This window comes from Diuraphis noxia, unplaced genomic scaffold, assembly GCF_037042655.1.
Source record: "Diuraphis noxia isolate RWA-SAM2 unplaced genomic scaffold, SU_Dnox_SAM2 contig0002, whole genome shotgun sequence".
In the NCBI taxonomy this organism is placed as follows: domain Eukaryota; kingdom Metazoa; phylum Arthropoda; class Insecta; order Hemiptera; family Aphididae; genus Diuraphis; species Diuraphis noxia.
In genome coordinates, this window is record NW_028301712.1 from 64,969,110 (window position 1) to 64,989,892 (window position 20,783).

The 20,783-nt window shown below is 25.8% G+C and overlaps 1 protein-coding gene and 1 long non-coding RNA gene across 5 annotated transcripts; one reads left to right on the forward strand and one right to left on the reverse strand.

Moving 5' to 3' along the window:
* Window positions 1–3,979: 3,979 nt before the first annotated feature.
* Window positions 3,980–11,782, reverse strand: LOC149058792 (uncharacterized). Its single transcript, XR_016190316.1, has 2 exons — window positions 11,388–11,782; window positions 3,980–4,320 (listed from the first exon to the last, which is right to left on the reverse strand). It is a non-coding gene; the product is annotated as an uncharacterized LOC149058792 (long non-coding RNA).
* A 523-nt stretch (window positions 11,783–12,305) lies between these two features.
* LOC149058793 (uncharacterized) lies at window positions 12,306–20,470 on the forward strand. 4 transcript variants are annotated; one of them, XM_089220081.1, is made up of 14 exons: window positions 12,306–13,603; window positions 13,849–13,946; window positions 16,424–16,627; window positions 16,744–16,884; window positions 17,055–17,165; window positions 17,264–17,380; window positions 17,565–17,666; window positions 17,842–17,973; window positions 18,156–18,257; window positions 18,648–18,758; window positions 18,957–19,046; window positions 19,125–19,399; window positions 19,465–19,624; window positions 20,271–20,470. In XM_089220081.1, the coding sequence occupies exons 3-14, from the start codon at window positions 16,432–16,434 to the stop codon at window positions 20,396–20,398; spliced, it is 1,665 nt and encodes a 554-aa protein (XP_089076207.1). In that variant the 5' UTR covers window positions 12,306–13,603; window positions 13,849–13,946; window positions 16,424–16,431; the 3' UTR covers window positions 20,399–20,470. The 4 variants fall into 4 exon arrangements, with proteins under 4 accessions (XP_089076207.1, XP_089076206.1, XP_089076209.1 ...); XM_089220080.1 differs by having other exon boundaries at window positions 12,306–13,946; XM_089220082.1 differs by having other exon boundaries at window positions 12,308–13,946; window positions 17,854–17,973.
* Window positions 20,471–20,783: the final 313 nt, after the last annotated feature.

The following is a 20,783-nucleotide window of genomic DNA, read 5'->3' on the forward strand; positions in this document are numbered from 1 at the left end:
AGTCTGGCTCACCATCCGTGGACGATGACTTCTAAAGCTATATTTATATACCTATATATATAAAAATGGATTTCTGTCTGTTTGTCCTATATGCATTTCTAAACGGCTGAACTGATTGCGATGAAATTCGGTACAGATATATGTATATTAGAACTATGGTCAGAAGATAGATTTAATTAAATAGCAATAATAGACCTAAATATCATTCAATCGAATATTTGAATTATTCTTAGTCTGTTCTCGATAAAACGAATTAAATTACATAATGTTTAACTAAATTGAATATCATTGTATATATGATTATTACTTAGTATATCTTAACCGTTGTCTATTTATATGTATAAAAGTATACTGCTAGCGAAATCACATGAAACGAATTTAACACACAGTTTGAAACATGTAAGAGGTAGAATTAAAAAAAAAACTTATGTAAATGATCAAATTCATTGCATATGTTATCATTATAAATGGTATGTAATTTGTTTTAGGTAATTCAAGACGATATAGAATCAGTTATATTCAGCAAAAAACCAAGAATGTTGATACCGGAGGTAAATAAGAATAGACTTTATAATATAAGATTAAGAATAAGAGTGTTAAGTTCATAATATTTTGTGCATGCGTGTACCGTGTTGCTGTTAGGAATAAAATATAATAGTAAATATTATTATAACTTATGCTCTTTTATGTTAGATGATGAAAAACATTGCTGATAAAAAGAAGAATCAACCCTTGGTTCTTTTAAATGATATATTTAACTGTCTAAATTATATAACCACCGTCATCAAAAACCCTCCACTAGTGATCTTAGTGGAATGTATGATAGATGGAAAGATTTTTTTTTCATTCGGTAATATGTTTGTATTGTAACATTATATGAGGTAGATCTTAATGTTTGTAATATTTTAAATTATAAATTAATATTAATATTTAATTTAACTTATGTTTTACTTATATATTATGTATGATTTCTTATATGGTCACTTATTAATATGAACAATAATAATATATGCAATTTTCTGTCAAAACCTTAATATCAAAGTTATCTTAATTTATAAATAAAAAATATAAAATCTAGTAAAAATAAAAAAAAGATACGTATGTGAACAAAAAATATTGATTGGATGAATTATAGCATTGATATTTACAATTGTTCAACAATAATCAGTTAATATTGCCTTTAATTTTAATTTTGTAGGTTTATCTAAAAAGGAAGTCGCCATCTTAATATTAAATCATTTTTTCGAAGATTAAGATGATTTTAAATATATTTTATAGACTATTAAGAGACATAAATATGCTATTTATACATGTACAATTTGAATTTAATTAGGTAAAGAATCTACTCAGTATACTCTGGTGTATGATATTTAATCCATGTACCTGCTTTTATTTTTTTGTTAATTACAATTAACAATAAAATAAAAGCAGTTACATTAATTAATGTCATACACCGTAGTATAATATATCTTACCTAATTAAATTTAATTGTATATGCTATTTATAAAATTTAATAGTCTATAATATTTATCTAAAATGTTATGAAGATCCTGTGTATCGTCTATCAATAACACATTTCACAATAATACGAGATACGGTTTTTGTGAATTTACACATAGGTATAATTTCATTCAAAAAAAAGAACCCGTTGGTATTCAAGTTTTTCACGGTCTAAAAATCTATGATTGTAATATTATTAAAAAATAAATATTTCGTCTTAGGTTGTTGGGTTATTATTTTAAAATATTTTTTCAGTATCGAATAAATAACTATTATATTGCATTGTATTGCCAATTTGAAATGGAAGAATCAACTGAAAACCCATATAGGTTATTGAGTATTATTAGTTACAATATATTAGTATTAATATCTTAAATTTGTTCACCTTTTTAAAAAATAACACTTTCTAGTGTACTATATTTTTGGAGACAAAATTTTCAAAATATTTTGATTAGTTTTGAGCTGTTTTCTGACATTTTAATTTTTCAACTTTTTTGGTTTTTTTTTCTTTAAATATCGATAAAAATTTATTTGTTGGGTAGAAAAGCTTGAAAATTTAATACAAGGCTTCTAACATATTGTAACAATAGCAGTTGAAAAATATTAAAAATACATTGACACGATTTTTTTATAAGCATTTAAAGTTAAAATTTTGACTAAATACGTAAAAGTTACGGCTATATTCAACTTATCTTTGATAGAAATTCATAAAAAAATTTATTTTAAATCTAAGATTTGAAAATTTAATTCAAGATTCTTTATAAGTTTGTTTACTTTATCAAATAAAAAAAAAAAATGTCCACCGGAAAGTCAAATATTTTAATAATTATTTATATCTATTATAATATATCACAGACAGATAAACCATCTCTGCTCAGAATCGTTTTTCCTATACAATGATAGAATATCATTGAATTCAAATTTAATTCCATCCATTACAGTATCCCACTTGTAACCTACTGTACAGCACAGTGATATCCACTTTCCTGTTTTTTTTTATGCATTGATTTGTTTTTAGATCATTAATATAACATAATTCATTATATTTTTAATAGGTATGTAATTTGATAATACTTATATAAATTTAGGACTATAGAAAATGAACGTCTATGACTTTAAAATTTAAATAATTAAATTAAAATTAAGAGTAATCCAGATATCCTTAATAAAATTCCTGATTGCTACAAAAACAATATTTCTGAAGTAGTAACAGTATCAATTTTTTAATCCATTATAATAATATACAATACTTCTGAATATTTTTTGTACCCTAAAATAGGTTATCAAACTAAAATATAAAATATAATTTAAAACCATTTGAAACTTATGCTCCACTCACTATTCATTAAAGCTATATAATATAATATATGTTGGAAATCTATGAAATTAATATAGGTCTGTTTGTTCTAGTAGTTTAATACTCAAATAGGATTAAAAATAAAAAAAGCGGGAAAGTGGGTGTCGCACTGCTGTACAGTAGGTTACAAATGGGTTACTGTAATGGATCCAATTTGAAATTTGAATCCAAAGATATTATATCATTGTATACGAAAAACGATTCTGAGCGGAAACGGTTTATCTGTCAAAGATATATTATAAATTATTAAAAATTTTCAAATCTTAGATTAAAAAAGAAAAATTTTTATGTTGTCAAAATTAAAATTTGAATGCTTGTAAAAAAAAATTGTGACTATGTATTTTTAATATTTTTCAACTGCTATTGTTACAATGTGTTAGAAGCCTTGTATTAAATTTTCAAGCTTTTCTACCCAACAAAAAAAATTTTATCGATATTTATAGAAAAAAAAACCAATAAAGTTGAAAAATTAAAATGTCAGTAAACAGCTTAAAACAAATCTAAATATTTTGAACATTATATATAATGTATAAAATGCCTATATAAACATTCAAACATTCAGTGAAAATTTCAAGTATCTGCAGTCATTTGTTTTAGAGTTACACCAAAATAAGAAAATGGCTAAATGTGAAATCCAGTGAAAATCAAATGTTGTAAAAATTTTAATTTCAAATGCTCATAAAAATTTAATTTGAATTTGATGGATAGAATATACTTATATAAACATTCGGTGAAAATTTCATGTATATGGTAATTTTTTTTAAAGTTACATCAAAAATCAAAATTGATTGTGCTTAAAATTTCCCGTTTTTCCCTTAATTTTTAGTTTATTTATCCCGATTATTTAGAAAAATATTGAGAATTTTTTACTTTTAACCCCCCAAATAATACTAACTAGGTTCACTTTCTGATCTAACATAAGGTACTGAAGTCGAAAATCGAAGCATTTTTACTTCTTCAAAACGTAATGACAGACATAAAAAAAAAAAAAAAAAAACACACATCATGGTAAAATAAATACATTCATCGCTCCGCTCAGAATCTAATACTCGCATATTTTAATATTTGTATATTTATTTAAACAATTAGACAAATTTTATAAAATATTTTCTATTTGTTTTATTTACAAATTTAATATAAGAACACACAATAGCACTGCTTCACAGTGTAATAAAGTATATATAATACAATAGAATAAAATATCTAATATTAAAAAAAAAAAAATATTATTAATTATCACAAAACTTATTATTATAAGTAGTTTGGAAAACAACATCCACAACAGCAAACAAAGTCCAGCAGTTTTTTTACAGAGTCACAAAATCCTTTAGGTGGATTAGGTATCATTACTGTGATGGTCTCCTCAGAAAAATGTACGTGTTTTTTACCGTCATTTTTTCGAATGGCGAACGCTGAATCATCTTCGATGTCTACCACTGTTACGTCTTCGTTTTCTGCACTATCTGTAACAATAATTATACAATTAACACAATATAGTGATACCTACTCTTAGACCGTATTATAGACACTTCCAATTAAAGCTCATAAATACACAAAACCAAAATATCAGGAACAACATTTTAGAATGCGCATTGCAGTATAGGATGTAACAGAAAGACCTGACAAAAAAAAAAATAAAAAAATATGCTAATTGAACGTATGACCACCTTTTTTAATATTATGTGATAAGTAAATAGTTTAAGAAATATACTCATGTCGGAAAATTTTCAAAAATTATATTTTGAAAAAAGTTATTATGTTTCAGATGAATTTAACCAAAAAAAAAGCGGGAAAGTGGATATCGCTCTGCTGCATAGACGTACAGTAGGTTTCAAGTGGGTTTATTGTAATGGACAGAATTAAATTTGAATCCAATGATAATATTATATCATTAAATACGAAAAACGATTCTGTGCAGAGACAGTTATTTATCTGTCTAGGATATATTATAGATTATTATAACTTATTAATACTATTATTAAAATATTTAACTTTCCGGTGGAAATTTGTTTGTCTTTTGATAAAGGTAAACAAACTTATAAGGAATCTTGAGTTAAATTTTCAAATCTTAGATTTAAAAAGTAAAATTTTTATGAATTTCTATCTAAGATAGTTTGAACAATGCCGTAATTTTTACATATTTAGTAAAAATTTTAACTTTAAATGCTTATAAAAAAAAATTGTGATTTATTTTTAACATTTTTCAACCGCTATTGAAACATTATGTTGGAAGCCTTGTATTAAATTTTGAAGCTTTTTTTACCCAACCAATAAAATTTTATTGACATTAAAAGAAAAATTAAATAATTAAAAAGTTGAAAAATGAAATATCAGTAAACAGCTCAAAACTAATCAAAATATTTTGAAAATTTTGACAAATATAGAAAATGCCTATATAATATATAAACATTCAATGAAAATTTAAAATATCTGCGGTTATTTGTTTTAGAGTTACAACAAAATAAGAAAATCGCTAAATGAGAAATCTAGTGAAAATATTATGTTGTAAAAATTTAAATTTCAAACGCTCATAAAAACTTGATTTGACTTTCTGGTGGATATTTTTTTATGATAAAGGTTGACAAACTTGTAAAAAATCTTGTATTAAATTTTCAAATCTAATATTTGAAAAGAAAATTTTTATGAATTTCCAGTTTAAAATAATTTGCAAATTTTCGTGATTCTTACTTATTTTGTCAAAATTCAAACTTTGAACGCTTATAGAAAAGAATTGTGACTATGTGTTTCTTTTATTTTTCAACTGCTTATTTTTATCAAGCATTTCTACTCAAATAAATTTTATCGATATTAATTTAAATAAAATACTAATAATGATCGAAAATTGCATTTATAAATATATATAAATAGTTAAACTTCAGTCAAAAAATTTTGAAAAAATGCATGGTGGATAGAATATACTTATATAAACATTCGGTAAAAATGTCATGTATCTATGGTCATTTGTTTTAAAGTTACATCAAAAACCAAAATCGATTTTGTTGAAAACTGATTGTGCATAAGATATCCAGTTTTCCCCTTAATTTTTAGTTTGTTTTTCTCGATTATTTAGAAAAGTATCATGAGTTTTTTACTTTTGACCCCCCAAAGTAATAAAAAAAACACACATCATGGTAAAATAAATACATTCTTCGCCGCTCAGAATCTAAAATATTGAATTAAAAAAAAAATCCAAAAAATAAACTACTTGACTTAGATAAATCTTTTTACATCAAATTTTTTCATATAATCTGGAGGTTCACAAATAGGCTATTTTGAATTTACCCTAATTTTTTTTATTTTCAATACTAACAAATAAAATATTTAAAATATATTATATGTGTATAGCACTAGGGTCACTTAATAAAAAAAATGAATAAATAAAAAATATTTATTTAAACAAAAGTTATTCCAAAAGTCATCTTCTATCTGTTACACCTTGTATATCTGAAAATTTCCTAATCAGTCTAAAAAAAAATCAGTCTTAAAAAAAATACCTACCAATCGAGTTAAGAAAATGTTAAAAATCATATATAGGTAGTCATCGAGTTCAATGTCGAATGGAAGTTTTTATAATCCGATACTTACCTACATGTATATAATAAAAAGAAAACTACTATACATAATATTAACATAACGTTTAAATCCTCGTTAATATTATATGTCTTCAGCAACATACTCACTGAATAACATATATTCCATATAATATATATTTATATTTAATAGGTTTTACAAACAAAAATTAGTTTTAAAATATATTGTATAAGTAATCCTAGTTTGACTAAAATAATATCAAGTAATCCAAAATTTACAGTTTATATTTTTATTTATTTGTTTGTTTATTAAGCAAAACAGCAAAACGTTGAGATATAATATAATTTTTATAATAATACTATTTTAATTAATTCATAATATTATAAAATCAATGGTACCAATAAGTATACGTCTTATCCCATGTATACTCATTGACTATTGTACCTTAAGGCTTTAGGTGCATTTTGTCTGTGGCGTGCCCAGGAGGGGAAATAGGTTTTACTCCCCATCAGATTAAGAAAATTATATAATAATATCACTACTCGTTATCACTTATCGTTAAATACCTATTAATAATTCATAATAGTTATTATTTATTAAATCACATATTTTGCATGTAATTAAATATTATAAATATACCTAATAATATTTAATTAATTTCGTTAAAATACATTGGAAAAACATTTGCTATTATTCTTCCTTTGAGCCTCGTTCAAACTCTTCAATTCTCAAGTTATGTTGAAAGTACAATAAATTCTTACAGAGATAATGTAATAGAAGAATTTTAAAATGAATTTCATAAAGTAAATAATTAGAGTAAGGAATTAAATTTGAATATCAGTTTTGTTTTAACAAGAACACAAAAACAATGCACTAAACAAATGGGTTTAGATGGAAAATCTATTAAATAATTTTATGGATTACAGTCTATTCATACCTTTCTTAGATAGTATTTAAACACAATTTTATGACAAATTCTAACACAAAAATGTATTAAACAACTTTAGTTGTCTTCTACCAAAGACACTAAGATCATCGATTTTAAATGATAGAGAAAATAAGATAATAAACTTAGTAAGGGTATTATATAATATATATTATATATGATTTATTTACGTAAATTTGAATAGTGTGCAGTGTCTACCTATACTAGCTAGTCGATTTTTGAGGGATTCAACGTTTTATTACATATACGATTTGTGTTAAACTTACGTTGATTTTATGTTTTTAATTTGATTATTCGTTATAGTCGTGAGTGTCTAGCACTGGGTCAACCATCAGCCAGATAACTAACAAGATAAAGAAGCACTACAAATGATATTTAAATACGAATCATTTACGCAACAGGTTTACAATGTTGGATACGACGGTCTTCGCAAATCCAACGTATCTATATAGGCTCTATAATAGTTCAAACAAATATTGTATAAGCTTATTTAATACGTTGTCGGTGTAAGCACATTATGAAATTGATATGCAAAATATATTGTTATCAAATTAAACAAATATAATAATACGCACCTAATATTATAAAAAAATGCACAATGTAATGTTTTACTTGTAAAATATAATAGGTACATTATATTTACTTTAATATTAGAACTAACTGAACTAAGAAATACAAACAAATATTGTATTGATTTGTGGAACACCGCAAATTGCTCACTACCACGGAAAATAAGTTAAGAGAAATTAAGCACTCTGTTGAACTCTGGTCTCTGGCCGAAATACACTGACCTAAACAGAAAAAATGAGGTAATTCTTAATCGACTTAGAATAGGCCACACAAAATTCACACATGGACACCTTATGGCAAAGACAGATCCACCCTTATGCCCAACATGCAATAAAAACTATAAAACTATTCCATCAAACACATCATCGTCCACTGCCCAAACTTCAATGAAGCTGGGAAAAACCTTCAATATCCCTAATAACCTGTACGAAGCGCAATTAGTTCATTTTTTAACTATCAAAACATAATTTTATATGTAAAAAAAAAATGAATTGTACAATAACGTATAATAATGTAAAAATGTAATACTTTTGTTAAAGCTAATAAACTACCTATGTAGTTGATGCTTAATCAATAAAATATATATATATATATATATATATATATATTAGAAATGTAGAACTACTGTATGTCCGAATACCTATGTCGGAAAAATAATATTTTTGATGTGAATTTGTTCAACTCAGAACTTCAAGTAAAGTTATGATTTGTGAGTGTCATATGTAAACGAATGTAAAATTATTCTTAAAAAATAGCATTATGTTGAACAGAATCTTTAAAATACTTAATATTTGTAATATGTTTATATGAATAGTCTATATTTTATATATATATTATGTTAATTACTTATTTTAATATTGTATTGTATTTCATGTTCCTATAACATTTTTACACAGAAAACCGGTAATCTTTGGGTTTTTTTTTTTTTCTAAAAATGCGGCATTCAATATAATTATCCTCAAAAAATACACTGAACCAAAAATTAATACAAATATTTCAAAGTAGGTATACTTACCACATATTGTCATACCGAAATGAATGGTACTTTTACTTGTATACAATAATGATAAAATACAAAATTTGTGATGAAAAATAAGCTCCTGCTTTATTATTATTCTAAAATCGTTATTTTTTTTTTAGAAAATATTAATAATTATGTAATTTTTTTAATAAATATTTTTATTTATTTAAATATTCTACTATTTTAAAATGGAAAACCAATGAACATATAGGTATATACGTTTACGTATTATATCTAAAAAAAAATACATGTTCCATTAAAAAAAAAAATAATAATACAATGGTACCTATAGGTATATATTAAATAAATCCAAGTTGTCTAACATTTTATATACATACGTATACGTTCTGTATACAGAATACCTAGATTTAAATATGAATTACTGCACATTATAGAGGATATTTTATATGGGTGTAAAAACTATAATATAATATTCAACCTATAATTCCATGTCAATAATTGTATTCTTATACATAACAATATAACATAATAGTATGTTAGTTTTGTAATTATTCTAATCTATTGGTATTTGGTTGTTATATTGTTACTGGATATCAGAATATAATATATCATATTTTACAACTTCGTTAATTTGATATGATGATAAATATATTATATTCATATTGAACTTATACCTACGTAGTCATATAGTTAAGACCACCAAACGAGGAAGTTCGAGATCCATAGTTATTTTTGTTTTTTATGTAGAAATTAACGCGTGACAGAATAGATATAATGTAAAAACAACGATGGCATGCATGATGCATGTAATAATTTTTAGCGAACATGGAATCGATGCCAATGATTAAACCTAGTACCATTATTATTGTCCCTATATGTGACATAATATCTGTGGATTTGCGATAAGGATATTATTTTGACCATGAAACTAGTCATAGTTTATTCAAAATGATTCGACACGCGACATGTTCATATAGGTAGTAATTTGTTTTCTATAAGTCTCAAATACGGTCTCCGATATGCGTGTGTTGTGTACAAAATATATAATTACATAAATAGGACATTAGTATTCGTAACCTGCATGGTCGTGAGCTTAGTAGTTTAACATGACATTGCACATTTTAATTTAAAAATGAATTTTAATTGCTCTCAAAGTTTTAAAACTTTGTTCCAGAATATGGCGTATACCTAAATATATTTATTTTTTATTTAATCGTCTAAGCTCTAAGTTCACTATTGGTGTAGGCGTAGGTTTCAATGTAAATAATCCATTTTTTAACTTTAATAACAAAACTATACCATTGTAATAATAATTATCTAATTTAAGACGAAATGACTAGAAAACAATATTTAGCCCATTTAGTTATACTGTACAAAATATTAGGCCATTTATTAAAATGTCTATCAATCAATCAAATATCGATACCCTATTGAGTGTCTAAACATCTATATTTTATATAGATGTTTAGTTTTTAAATTGATCAAATTCAGAATATAGATGTAGTTATACCTGGGTAGAGTAAATTGATAGGATCTTTTTTTTAAATGGTAAAAGCACAAATTATATCAATACGGTTGTCATCACAAGCACATGAATTATTATAACAATTTTTGCAAGCCTTACATTTTTACATCAATAGGAAGTATTAAAACAGTTAAGAAAGTTTAGCTTCACAAATGTGTTTTATAAGACGTATTCAAGTATTTTGTTAAAAAATCTCAAAGTATAAAAATAAAGGTATATTATAAATAAATATAAAATATATAGCCCCCTTATTATTTTTCTTAATTGAAACATCACTACAAATCCAAAACAAGCACTGTAATATTAAAAAGTGATTTTGTGTCTGTACACGTTAGCTACAACAACCCACTATCCGATACAAATCAATGCCCAGCAATCCTCCCAAAGACTTAAAAATAAATGGTGTTGTAATTATCTCCCAGTCGAACTTAACCTCATTATCACACCCCAGGAGGGTCGTCAGTAGATGGCTTATTCTCTCCTAAACACACATAGTTAAACTAATTTAACCTAAATTATTTGTACTATACAACAATGGGCCTAAGACAAAAAAAGTGAAAACCAAAGTCATTGGCGATTTAGAATTTATACAATTTATTATGACGTATTTGTTTTAAAAAACTCGTACAATCTATCCAACCGATATAATATTTATTTCTACCGAAATAGCCTCAACAAATCGCAGACTCTAATAGTATTTTGACAATGGATATTATATTATATATTGCTGATAATAGAGGTAATGCATACAATATTATTTTTACTGTTACTCAAACAAAATATAATAATATATTGTCCGTACAGTAGTTTACAGCACACACTACCGTACGCGGTTGTTCAGAACTTGAATCGCAGTATACAAAAAAATTATTAACTCATTATAGTGTCAGATATCACTGCAGTAATTGTGATATTTTGTGAGTAAACGAAAAAAAAAAAACAAAAATAATTAATTAAGATCATTAAAATGTTTTACCTGTAATTTTTGTTTTGGGTGGCGTACCCGGCGGCGTCATCACGTTTATCCCCCGGGGTCACTCATGTTCCCCTATACACGTATATAGCTACGCCATTCCGTGGTGTGATGTCCGTCACGGTTAAACGTTTTTGCATGAATGAACGAGAATCGCTTTTAGCATTAACAGCACACTATGCACGCACACGGACGACACAGGCAGACGCGCGCGCGTTCACCCAAATGTATTAAAAATATAACCGTTGTATTTGTGGGGTTTCCTAGGAAAGGCTAAATCGATATATAGTATAGAAAAAAAAAAAGCAGACCGAGGAAGAAGACGAGGAGAAAAGGGCCGCTGTGAATGTAAATTTTCACCGAATTCAATGCGTTACATCGCCAACCCAAGTAACAATTTTCAATCATACAGATTGATAAATATTTAATTCTCATTAAATTCTTAATATTAAATTTCAAATAATCTTGAGTAACTAATAAATATTTGAAATTCAATATATGTATTGTAATATACTTATATGTTTATAAATTATTGTCTTTTAAATATTTTTAATTCAACTATTATTCAATATTTAACAATGATTAAAAATAAATAAATATCAATGTTAATTAATAGTGGTTTAATAAATATGTAAAAATTGTATTCAACAAATCATTATATTATTCAATAACTGTATATATATATATATTTATATATATGTAGGTATATATTTATATATATGTAGGTATATATTTATATATTTATTTATATGTATATATTTCAAAGTATTTAAAAAAATTACTAAGTATTTAAATTTTGTTTTTAAATACTTTTTCTTGATGAAAATATTTGAAATGTAGTTTAAATACTTCCAGTTTACAAAAAAAAAAAATAAATTCAGAATTGCACATCTATTACAAAATTATTATCGGTGATACACTAGCTGATATTCACTATTATTATACAACTATAATACTTCTATACAGTCCATGATAAAAAATAATATGAAAATCCTGCTTATAATATTGCTATAATATTATAGCACTCCTACGCGCGATTTGTTCCCTACCCTGCAACCCGGTATGACAATAGTCAATAAGAAGTAATAACAAAGAGAAACAACTCAACAGTACCTACCTATAGGCTATAACCTAAGTACGTTCGTTCAGTGTACACGGTAAAACTGTATAATAAAAAAGCTAATACGTATGGACGTGATCTATACGAACTTATATACTATAGATACATATGTCTATATCTCAATTTCAAAACAATTATACCGTTTTAGCGCGCTTTCAATAAAAACTGTCCGACAAGTATACACCAATTTCAAATAAATTGTACGTAAACGGTTAACGCCAGAGTAAACACGTATAATATTATATTGTAGTAGTGATTGTGATATTTGGAACTGGCTGTATATGGTTTACCTTCACAGAAAGTTGACGGTGGTAGCGCGCTCGTCGCAGATAGCCAGATAGGTGGTTCCTATAGGACTCTAGGTGAAGAAAAATCCACTAATTTTTATTAAAATTTATTATTCAAAAACTAATGATATGCCCTAAATTCTGACTTCATTATTGTATATTTTAATATACCTAAAATAGTAACTACTAACTATATGAGCCCCTCCACCCAAAAACAAAAAGGGTGTCCCGTAAAGAATAAATCTGAAATAATATACATTATTATTGTGTGACACACTGACGCTATAGTATTTGGTATTTTGGTATTATTTTCTGTTATCAATCACAATTCATGAAAAATCTATTTTTATACTACGCACCATCGCGGATTTTGTCACGTCATAATATTATTATTATGAACCATATTATTATAATATAATACCGTGAATATTATAAATGATATTATCAATCAACAATCAATCGGTAATCGGTAATCGGTTTAAAACACTGTAAAGCGTCTACTTCTACTGTTTCTATGTTCATCTCCGCCATTACTCGTCGTTGTTCGTATGTTGTAATTCTAATACCGTGGTTGTAAATTTCGGATCGACGTATCGTGATCGTCATTTTCATTTTCCATCGTGGTGTGTGTCCTTACTCCAATACTCCATTGTGTTTGTTCTTTTTGAGTTTTGACTTTTATTTCGCGACATTCGCGTCTCGTTCTGTAATTGTTTTACCGTGTTTTACTGTTGCGACTATAATTCATATTCTTTTATTCAAATATTGATGAGTGGCTGAGTTTTCAACAAGCGGATAGCTAATTGTCACTGGTAGGTATATAATATAATTTTATTATTAGACCCGTTTCATGGCCAAGCGTTTTTCGATTTACATCTTAGTATAATAGACGCACTTGAGTTCAAGCAAGTCGGTGAGTACGAACTTATACCATATAAATCGAAAAACTCACATAATGTACGTATGCATGGCTGTAAAACGGATGTGCATGTCATATTAATAATATTAACAATAATATAATACTTTAAATTTTGCAATATTTCTATTGTTGTTTCAGTCTCAAGATTTACCTATCAAGTTTTCAGTTGACGCCTAGGATCCGTTGAAGACCTAACAATTTCAGTCATAAGTTATAGTATTATTGTATTGTTATTGGTTAGTACCTAGAACATTATTATTACTTATTTTATTGTTTACTATGTTGTAACATTATACTATTAGTGTCAGTTTTATACTTAATTTTTATTTATACCATATACCATTTTTGTTAGTGGTGATCAGTCATTTTTAAGGCCCTTCTTGTGTTATTACTGATTATTGTTATGGAGTAAAAAGTTGTCAGATAGGTACATAAACTGTTTTTGAAATATTTATCTTTGAAAATGTCTTTTACTTTAAGCAAGTCTACTAAACGTAGACGATGTTTGGAAGAGATCGAAGAGATAGGTTTAGCCATTGATAGCAGTGCTTCTTTCAATAATCATAATGGTAATAATCAGCCTAGTTCATCCGAACAGCATATATCACATAAGGTATCTAATAATATTAGTAATGTGTGTGATCCTACACCTATTTTTTTTACAAGTAACCATAATGGAGAAATTGATTCAAACTTAATAGCTGACATAAATCTAAATAGTACAAATATTTTTGTTTCTAATTTTTCATCAGATTCTGATTATAGTGATTCAGACTATAGTGAAAAAGTGTTGATTAACATTACTAAATGGGCTGTTCAACATAAACTATCAAACTTGGCTTTATCTGATTTGTTAAAAGTATTGAAAACTAATCATAAATGTTTTGATTATTTTCCGATAGATGCCAGAACATTATTAAAAACTAATGTTAGTAAACAGCCCTTACAAATTCAAATTATGAATCCTGGTATTTTTCATTATTTTGGATTAGCTAATGGCATAAAATCGGTCATTGGTTCAAATGTATTTTCTGGTGACACAATTAAATTACAATTAGGAGTAGATGGTTTACCTTTAACTAAATCCACCAATAGCCAGTTTTGGCCAATTCTTTGCTATATTTCTAATTTTAATAATACTAAGTCTTGTGTGTTTTTGGTTGGTATTTATTGGGGTACAGAAAAACCAAAAGATAGTAATTTATATTTATCAGAATTAGTTGCTGAATTAAAAGGATTGTGTTTTGATGGTATTGATCTACCTGTTGGTAAAAAAAAAGTTTATGTTGAAGCTATTTGTGCTGATGCCCCTGCTATAAGTTATATATTAAGGACCAAAGGACATACAGGGTTTTCTTCTTGCATTAGGTGTTCAATTACAGGAGTATTTTTAGAAAGAAGAGTTTGTTTTCCTGAAACTGTTTTCAACAAGCGTACTCATGAAGAATTTCTTAACAGACAAGATGAAGACTATCAAGTTCATAATACTATTTCCATTTTATCCGAAGTACCCAATATAGACATGGTATATAGCTTTCCACTGGATTATATGCATTCGGTTTGTTTGGGAGTTGTTAAAAAACATATTTTGTTGTGGTTGGGTACTTTGAAAAATTCACCATTATCAGTTCGATTACCAAGCCAGAGTGTTAAGTTAATATCATTTAGACTAATGCATTTAAAATCAAACATAACTTGTGATTTTGCTAGGGTTCCAAGAGGGATAAATGAAGTTTTAAGATGGAAAGCTACAGAGTTTAGGACTTTCATATTATATACAGGACCTGTAGTACTTAAATCTATTATTAGTCCTGAATGTTATGAACATTTTCTATGTCTTCACGTGTCTATGACTGTTCTTTTAAGTTCCTCTCATGAATATCTTTTAAATTTTATTGATAAACTGTTGAATTACTATATAAAAAAATTTGGTGAAATTTATGGAGAAGAATTTTTGTCACATAATTTGCATGCACTTGTCCATCTATGTGATGACTATAAAAAATTTGGGCCTCTTGACAACTGTTCTTGTTTTATGTTTGAAAATTTCATGCAGTTTTTAAAAAAAATGGTCAGAAGCAAAGCTAGACCTTTAGAGCAAGTTATTAAGCGTTACGAAGAATTTAATAAGTTTGGTAGACTTGAAACAACTTGTACTCAAAAAACTGAAAATGAATGTAAAAATATACATAATGAAGGGCCATTAATTGAAGGCTGTTCATCACCCCAATTTAAAATTGTATCTATGAAAAATGTTCTGATTAAGATAAGATCATTATCTGATTGTTATATTGGATATTTTGACAGTAACAAAAAGCTTATTATTATGAATGTTGTAAATGTTTGCTACCATCGTGAAAGTCAAACAAATGTATTTTTGGGAAGGATTTTCAATACTGTTAAATCTTTTTACACTAAACCTATAGACAGTTTGAAGTTAGGAATTGCTTGCGTTTCTGATTTGTCAGATGATTTAATGATATGTAACATTAATAAAATTAATTTAAAAAAGTATATGGCACTTGACCTAAATGATGATACTAATATTAAAATTGTTTTTCCTATATTACACTCAAAACAGTAATATTGTTCAAGGTTAAATTGTATTTTTATATTCTAATTTTTACTTTGAATATTGTATTTTTTTATTCTTATATCTGTAATAAATGAATGTATTATGATCTATACAAATTAATTGTTTTAATTTTAATAGAGTTTGTCATGGAGTCATTTTATTCAGTAGTCCATTTTGTTAATGAAAATACTGTAGAGGGTGTCCCTAGTAATTGGATCAAGGATAATACCTGTGCCTGGCCATTTAACCAGAAAAATACTAAAAAAATGATTGAACAAAAATATCATCCAAATAATAAAGAATTTACTTATTTTAAAATAAGAATGCTTTGTTCTGGTATAAGTAAGTTGTATTATATTTTCATTTTCAGTTTATAACAAATGTTTGTAGTTATAAATAAAAAGTAAAACAATCTATCTGATGAACAATATTAACACTTTGTATATATTTATTATTAGAAACTTTAGAAGAAGCAAGATTTAAAGCTAAAAAAGCTGAATTAACATCAGACCTATCTGATGATGGCAATAATAAAAAACGAGTGAAAATAAATAAATTCTCTTCAACAAAGTCTCTGGAATGTCCTATGTATAATTCAGGTAATATAATTAAATTAATTTTAAATGTGTTTTATATGTAAAATATTATATTATAGGTTTTTGGTTATAAATTTATAATATATTTTTAACATTTTCAAGTATTACAATTGAATACATACTATAGACAGTATGCTAGTTATTTATAATATATATTTTTTTAAATTTTGTAGATTCTGATGATGGTAGTGGCATCAGCATAATGAATAAAAAAAATAAGAAAATGCAAATAAATCTGTTGAAAAAAAAAAATGGTTGGTCTCCCTCTCCAAAAAAAAATGAAGGTATTATTATTGTATTTTGCTGTAAATATTCAATTTAATTAAAACTTTCTAATCATCATAATATTATAACCTGTTATAATAAATATATATAATTAAAGGGGCTGAAGACACATTATCTTTCAAAAGGAAACTTAAATTTGGAGTTGATGTTTTAAAAAAAAAAGTTAATCCACTAGAAAATATTAGTCCTCATAAAAGTCCTTGCAAAAGTCCAGGTAAAATATAACTATGTCTAAATATTTGGAGATAATTATTTGTTAAAACTTTATAAGCTGTAAGTTAATATGATACTTGGAATATTAAATCACAATATAGGATGATTAAAATACCAGTAAAGTAAAGAATAAATTAACCAAAACCTGATTTTACTTATAGTATATTTCATTTACTGTCTTATAGATGCTGAAAAATCTCCATTGTTAAAAAGAAACAGTATTGATGAACATAACCACACGCAAAGATCATTATTTTCACCTCTCATGATTAATTCAGATAATGATGGTAAGAAAAAAAATGTCGAATTATAAATGATTATTTAAAACTTTTCTATCCAACCTATGTATAGAATGATGTGTGTGTGTGTGTGTGTGTGTGTGTGTGTGTGTGTGTGTGTGTGTGTGTGTGTGTGTGTAGTATATACTCTAATAAATAGGAAATGTTATCATTAAAAAAAAAGATGTAATTTCAGGTACTGAAAACACATTTACTTTCAATAAGAAAGAAGTTACATTTGGAGATAATAATTCTAAAAAAAAAGCTTATCAACTAGAAAATATTAGACGTAATATTAACCCTCGCAAGAGTCTAGGTAAAATATAACTTTGTTTAAATGAATAAATGTAATTATAATTATTTGTTTAAACCTCATAAGCTGTAGGTTATAATAATTGGAATATTAAATCACAATATAGGATGATTAAAATACCAGTTAAAAATAAATTAACCACAAACTTATTTTACTTATAGTATATTTCATTTACTGTCTTATAGATGCTGAAAAATCTCCATTGTTAAAAAGAAACAGTTTTGATAAAAATAACCACACGCAGAAGTCATTATTATCACCTGTTATGATTAATTCAGATATTGACGGTAAGAAAAAGAAAATGATAATGTTGTATAATGATAAGTTAAAAATTTTCTAGAATACCTGGCACCCCATATTAGCTATTTTTATTGTTTGAATTTATATTAACTTAAATTTTGCACTATTTATTTATGATTAATAGTTGTTACCTATAAGTATATGGACATAACCATTTGTGTGAAAAATATTATAATATATTACTTAGAACCTAATGATCAGTGCCTATTTTCATTCACACCATCATTTTCTGTGTGGAAATGTCCATAAAATTGAAAAAAAAAATCTAAAATTTACGATACCCCTACCCTGGTAAACTAGAAATTTACTGATAAATACTTTATAATAAATAATAAATTAATTATTGTACATAAATCTAAAAAAAAGATAATTTTCAGAGGCTGAAGGAACATTTTTTAACAGAAAATTTACATTTAGAACTGATAATTCTAAAGAAAGAAGATATCAAGTGGAAGATATTAGATACATAAGTCCTCGCAATAGTCCTGGTAAAGTTATACATGAATAAATAAAACAATTCATAATAATTTTGAGTTTTGAGATAAAAATTTATTTTAAATGTTTTAATGTCAAACATGAAAACCTTTAATGAATGATTAATGTTATTATTTATTAAAATTATTTTTTATACCAAATCAATCACAAAAGTGTCTGAAAAAGTTATTAAAAGTATAATTATGTTACAGATTTTCCTAACAATGCAGTCCCTTGTGATCTGGATAAATCTACTGGAAGAAAATCATATTCATTATGTGAAGATCATGATGCTATCAATGGTAAGTATATTATTGGTTCCATACACTCAAATTAATTTATAGACTTATAGTATATTATGTTGTTTTTTTTGCTTTTAGATAAAGAGTTCAAAAAACAAATCATAAGACATGTTATGTATTTCAAAGTAGAGCTGAAACATATTACAAACACACTGACAAATAATCACTATGAATTGTTAGAGAAAGTACAATCGATAGAAAAGTTTCTAAATGATAAACCAACTACATTTTATGAACAAACAAATGTAGACATAAACTGTATGTCCGATTGCTCTATACCAATTGATAATATAATGGATTTAAACACTTTAGAGGACAAAACATTAAGCGATCAAGAATTCAAAAAAGCTTTGGTAAGTATATTATATTTTAAATAACTATAAAAGTAAAACAGAATTATAATTAATTATAATTATAGATAAATGAATTATCGCATGTTGGAGGGAAAAATGTAAAAACAGCCGTAAAGAGAATCATGTCAAAATTATTTACAAATGGTTTTCTGGTGGATTATTCATTTACTGGAAAAAAGGGGAAAAAAAAATTTTGCGATTTGTTTATATTTCCAATTATTTTAAGTGAGTATATTATTAAAAATTATAATACAATTTATATAATACTTGCAAAAAGGACCCCTACAATACTCTTTAGACTTCTGTACTAAATTTTTGTCCTGGCCCTTTTTTTCATAGTATATTTAAATATAAAAATGTTATTTTATAGTATTATTTGATATAAAGTAAGTGTATATTTCTGTAGAAATTACAAAACCATTTTAATTGGCCCACACGCCCTAAAATACCTAGGCTCCTGTACTCAATGTCCAACCCCCATCCCCCCTCCTTCTTATGGGAGCCCTGCTTGCAAGCTTAATAGTTGATTCTTTCAAGACAATTTATTGGTGTCTGACCATTATAAGGTTAGGTTGTGGTTAGCATTTTTTTTATGAATAAATAAGATTAGATTGTTAAGATATTATTATATAGGTTCAAAATTACATTTAATAACCATTAGTTGAACAGAATATTTTTGTAAACTGATAACTGCTTGTTATGTTGTTACGTGCAATAGTCTGTAGTGTAACCACAATTTTTTATAAACTATACTAAAATTTAGTACAAAAAAACATTTTAAATTTAAAGGACAAGTTGGGAATACAATTGCTTATCCCAAAGCTCAAAATATATCACAATATATCAATTTTATGACTTTTTTATTTTTTAGAAGCCATTAAAAAACAAGTACAATTCAAAAGTGCAAGTGATCATGAAATAGAAGAACCGTTAAAAATATATTTAGCTCAAGCACCCTTTGCAGAAAAGCGATCAAAAACTCTAACTCATAAGATATAATAAATTTAAGATAAATATGTAACACTTTTTTTTTTCTAAAACAAATAAATTTTGTTTTTATCAATCTTATAATTTTTTTTCATTTGGTTTTGTATAGGTATGAAAGTGAGTGGAAGTAAAAACTACTTTGATACATTACTATACTAATTTTAGTTTCTTATTAAAAAAGTACCTATATTGATATTTTTACTTGGACCTTTTTGAATAAGACAATTTATTAAGCTAAATAATTTATCATTAAACCGTAATAATTTGAAAACTAAAATGGTTGAGTAATATTAATAAATAAAAATATAATATTAATATATAGCTGCAGTATATTAAAACAGTGTCAGGTAAATATAAGTCAATGTTGACTAAATATTTGTTAAAATCATGTATTAAA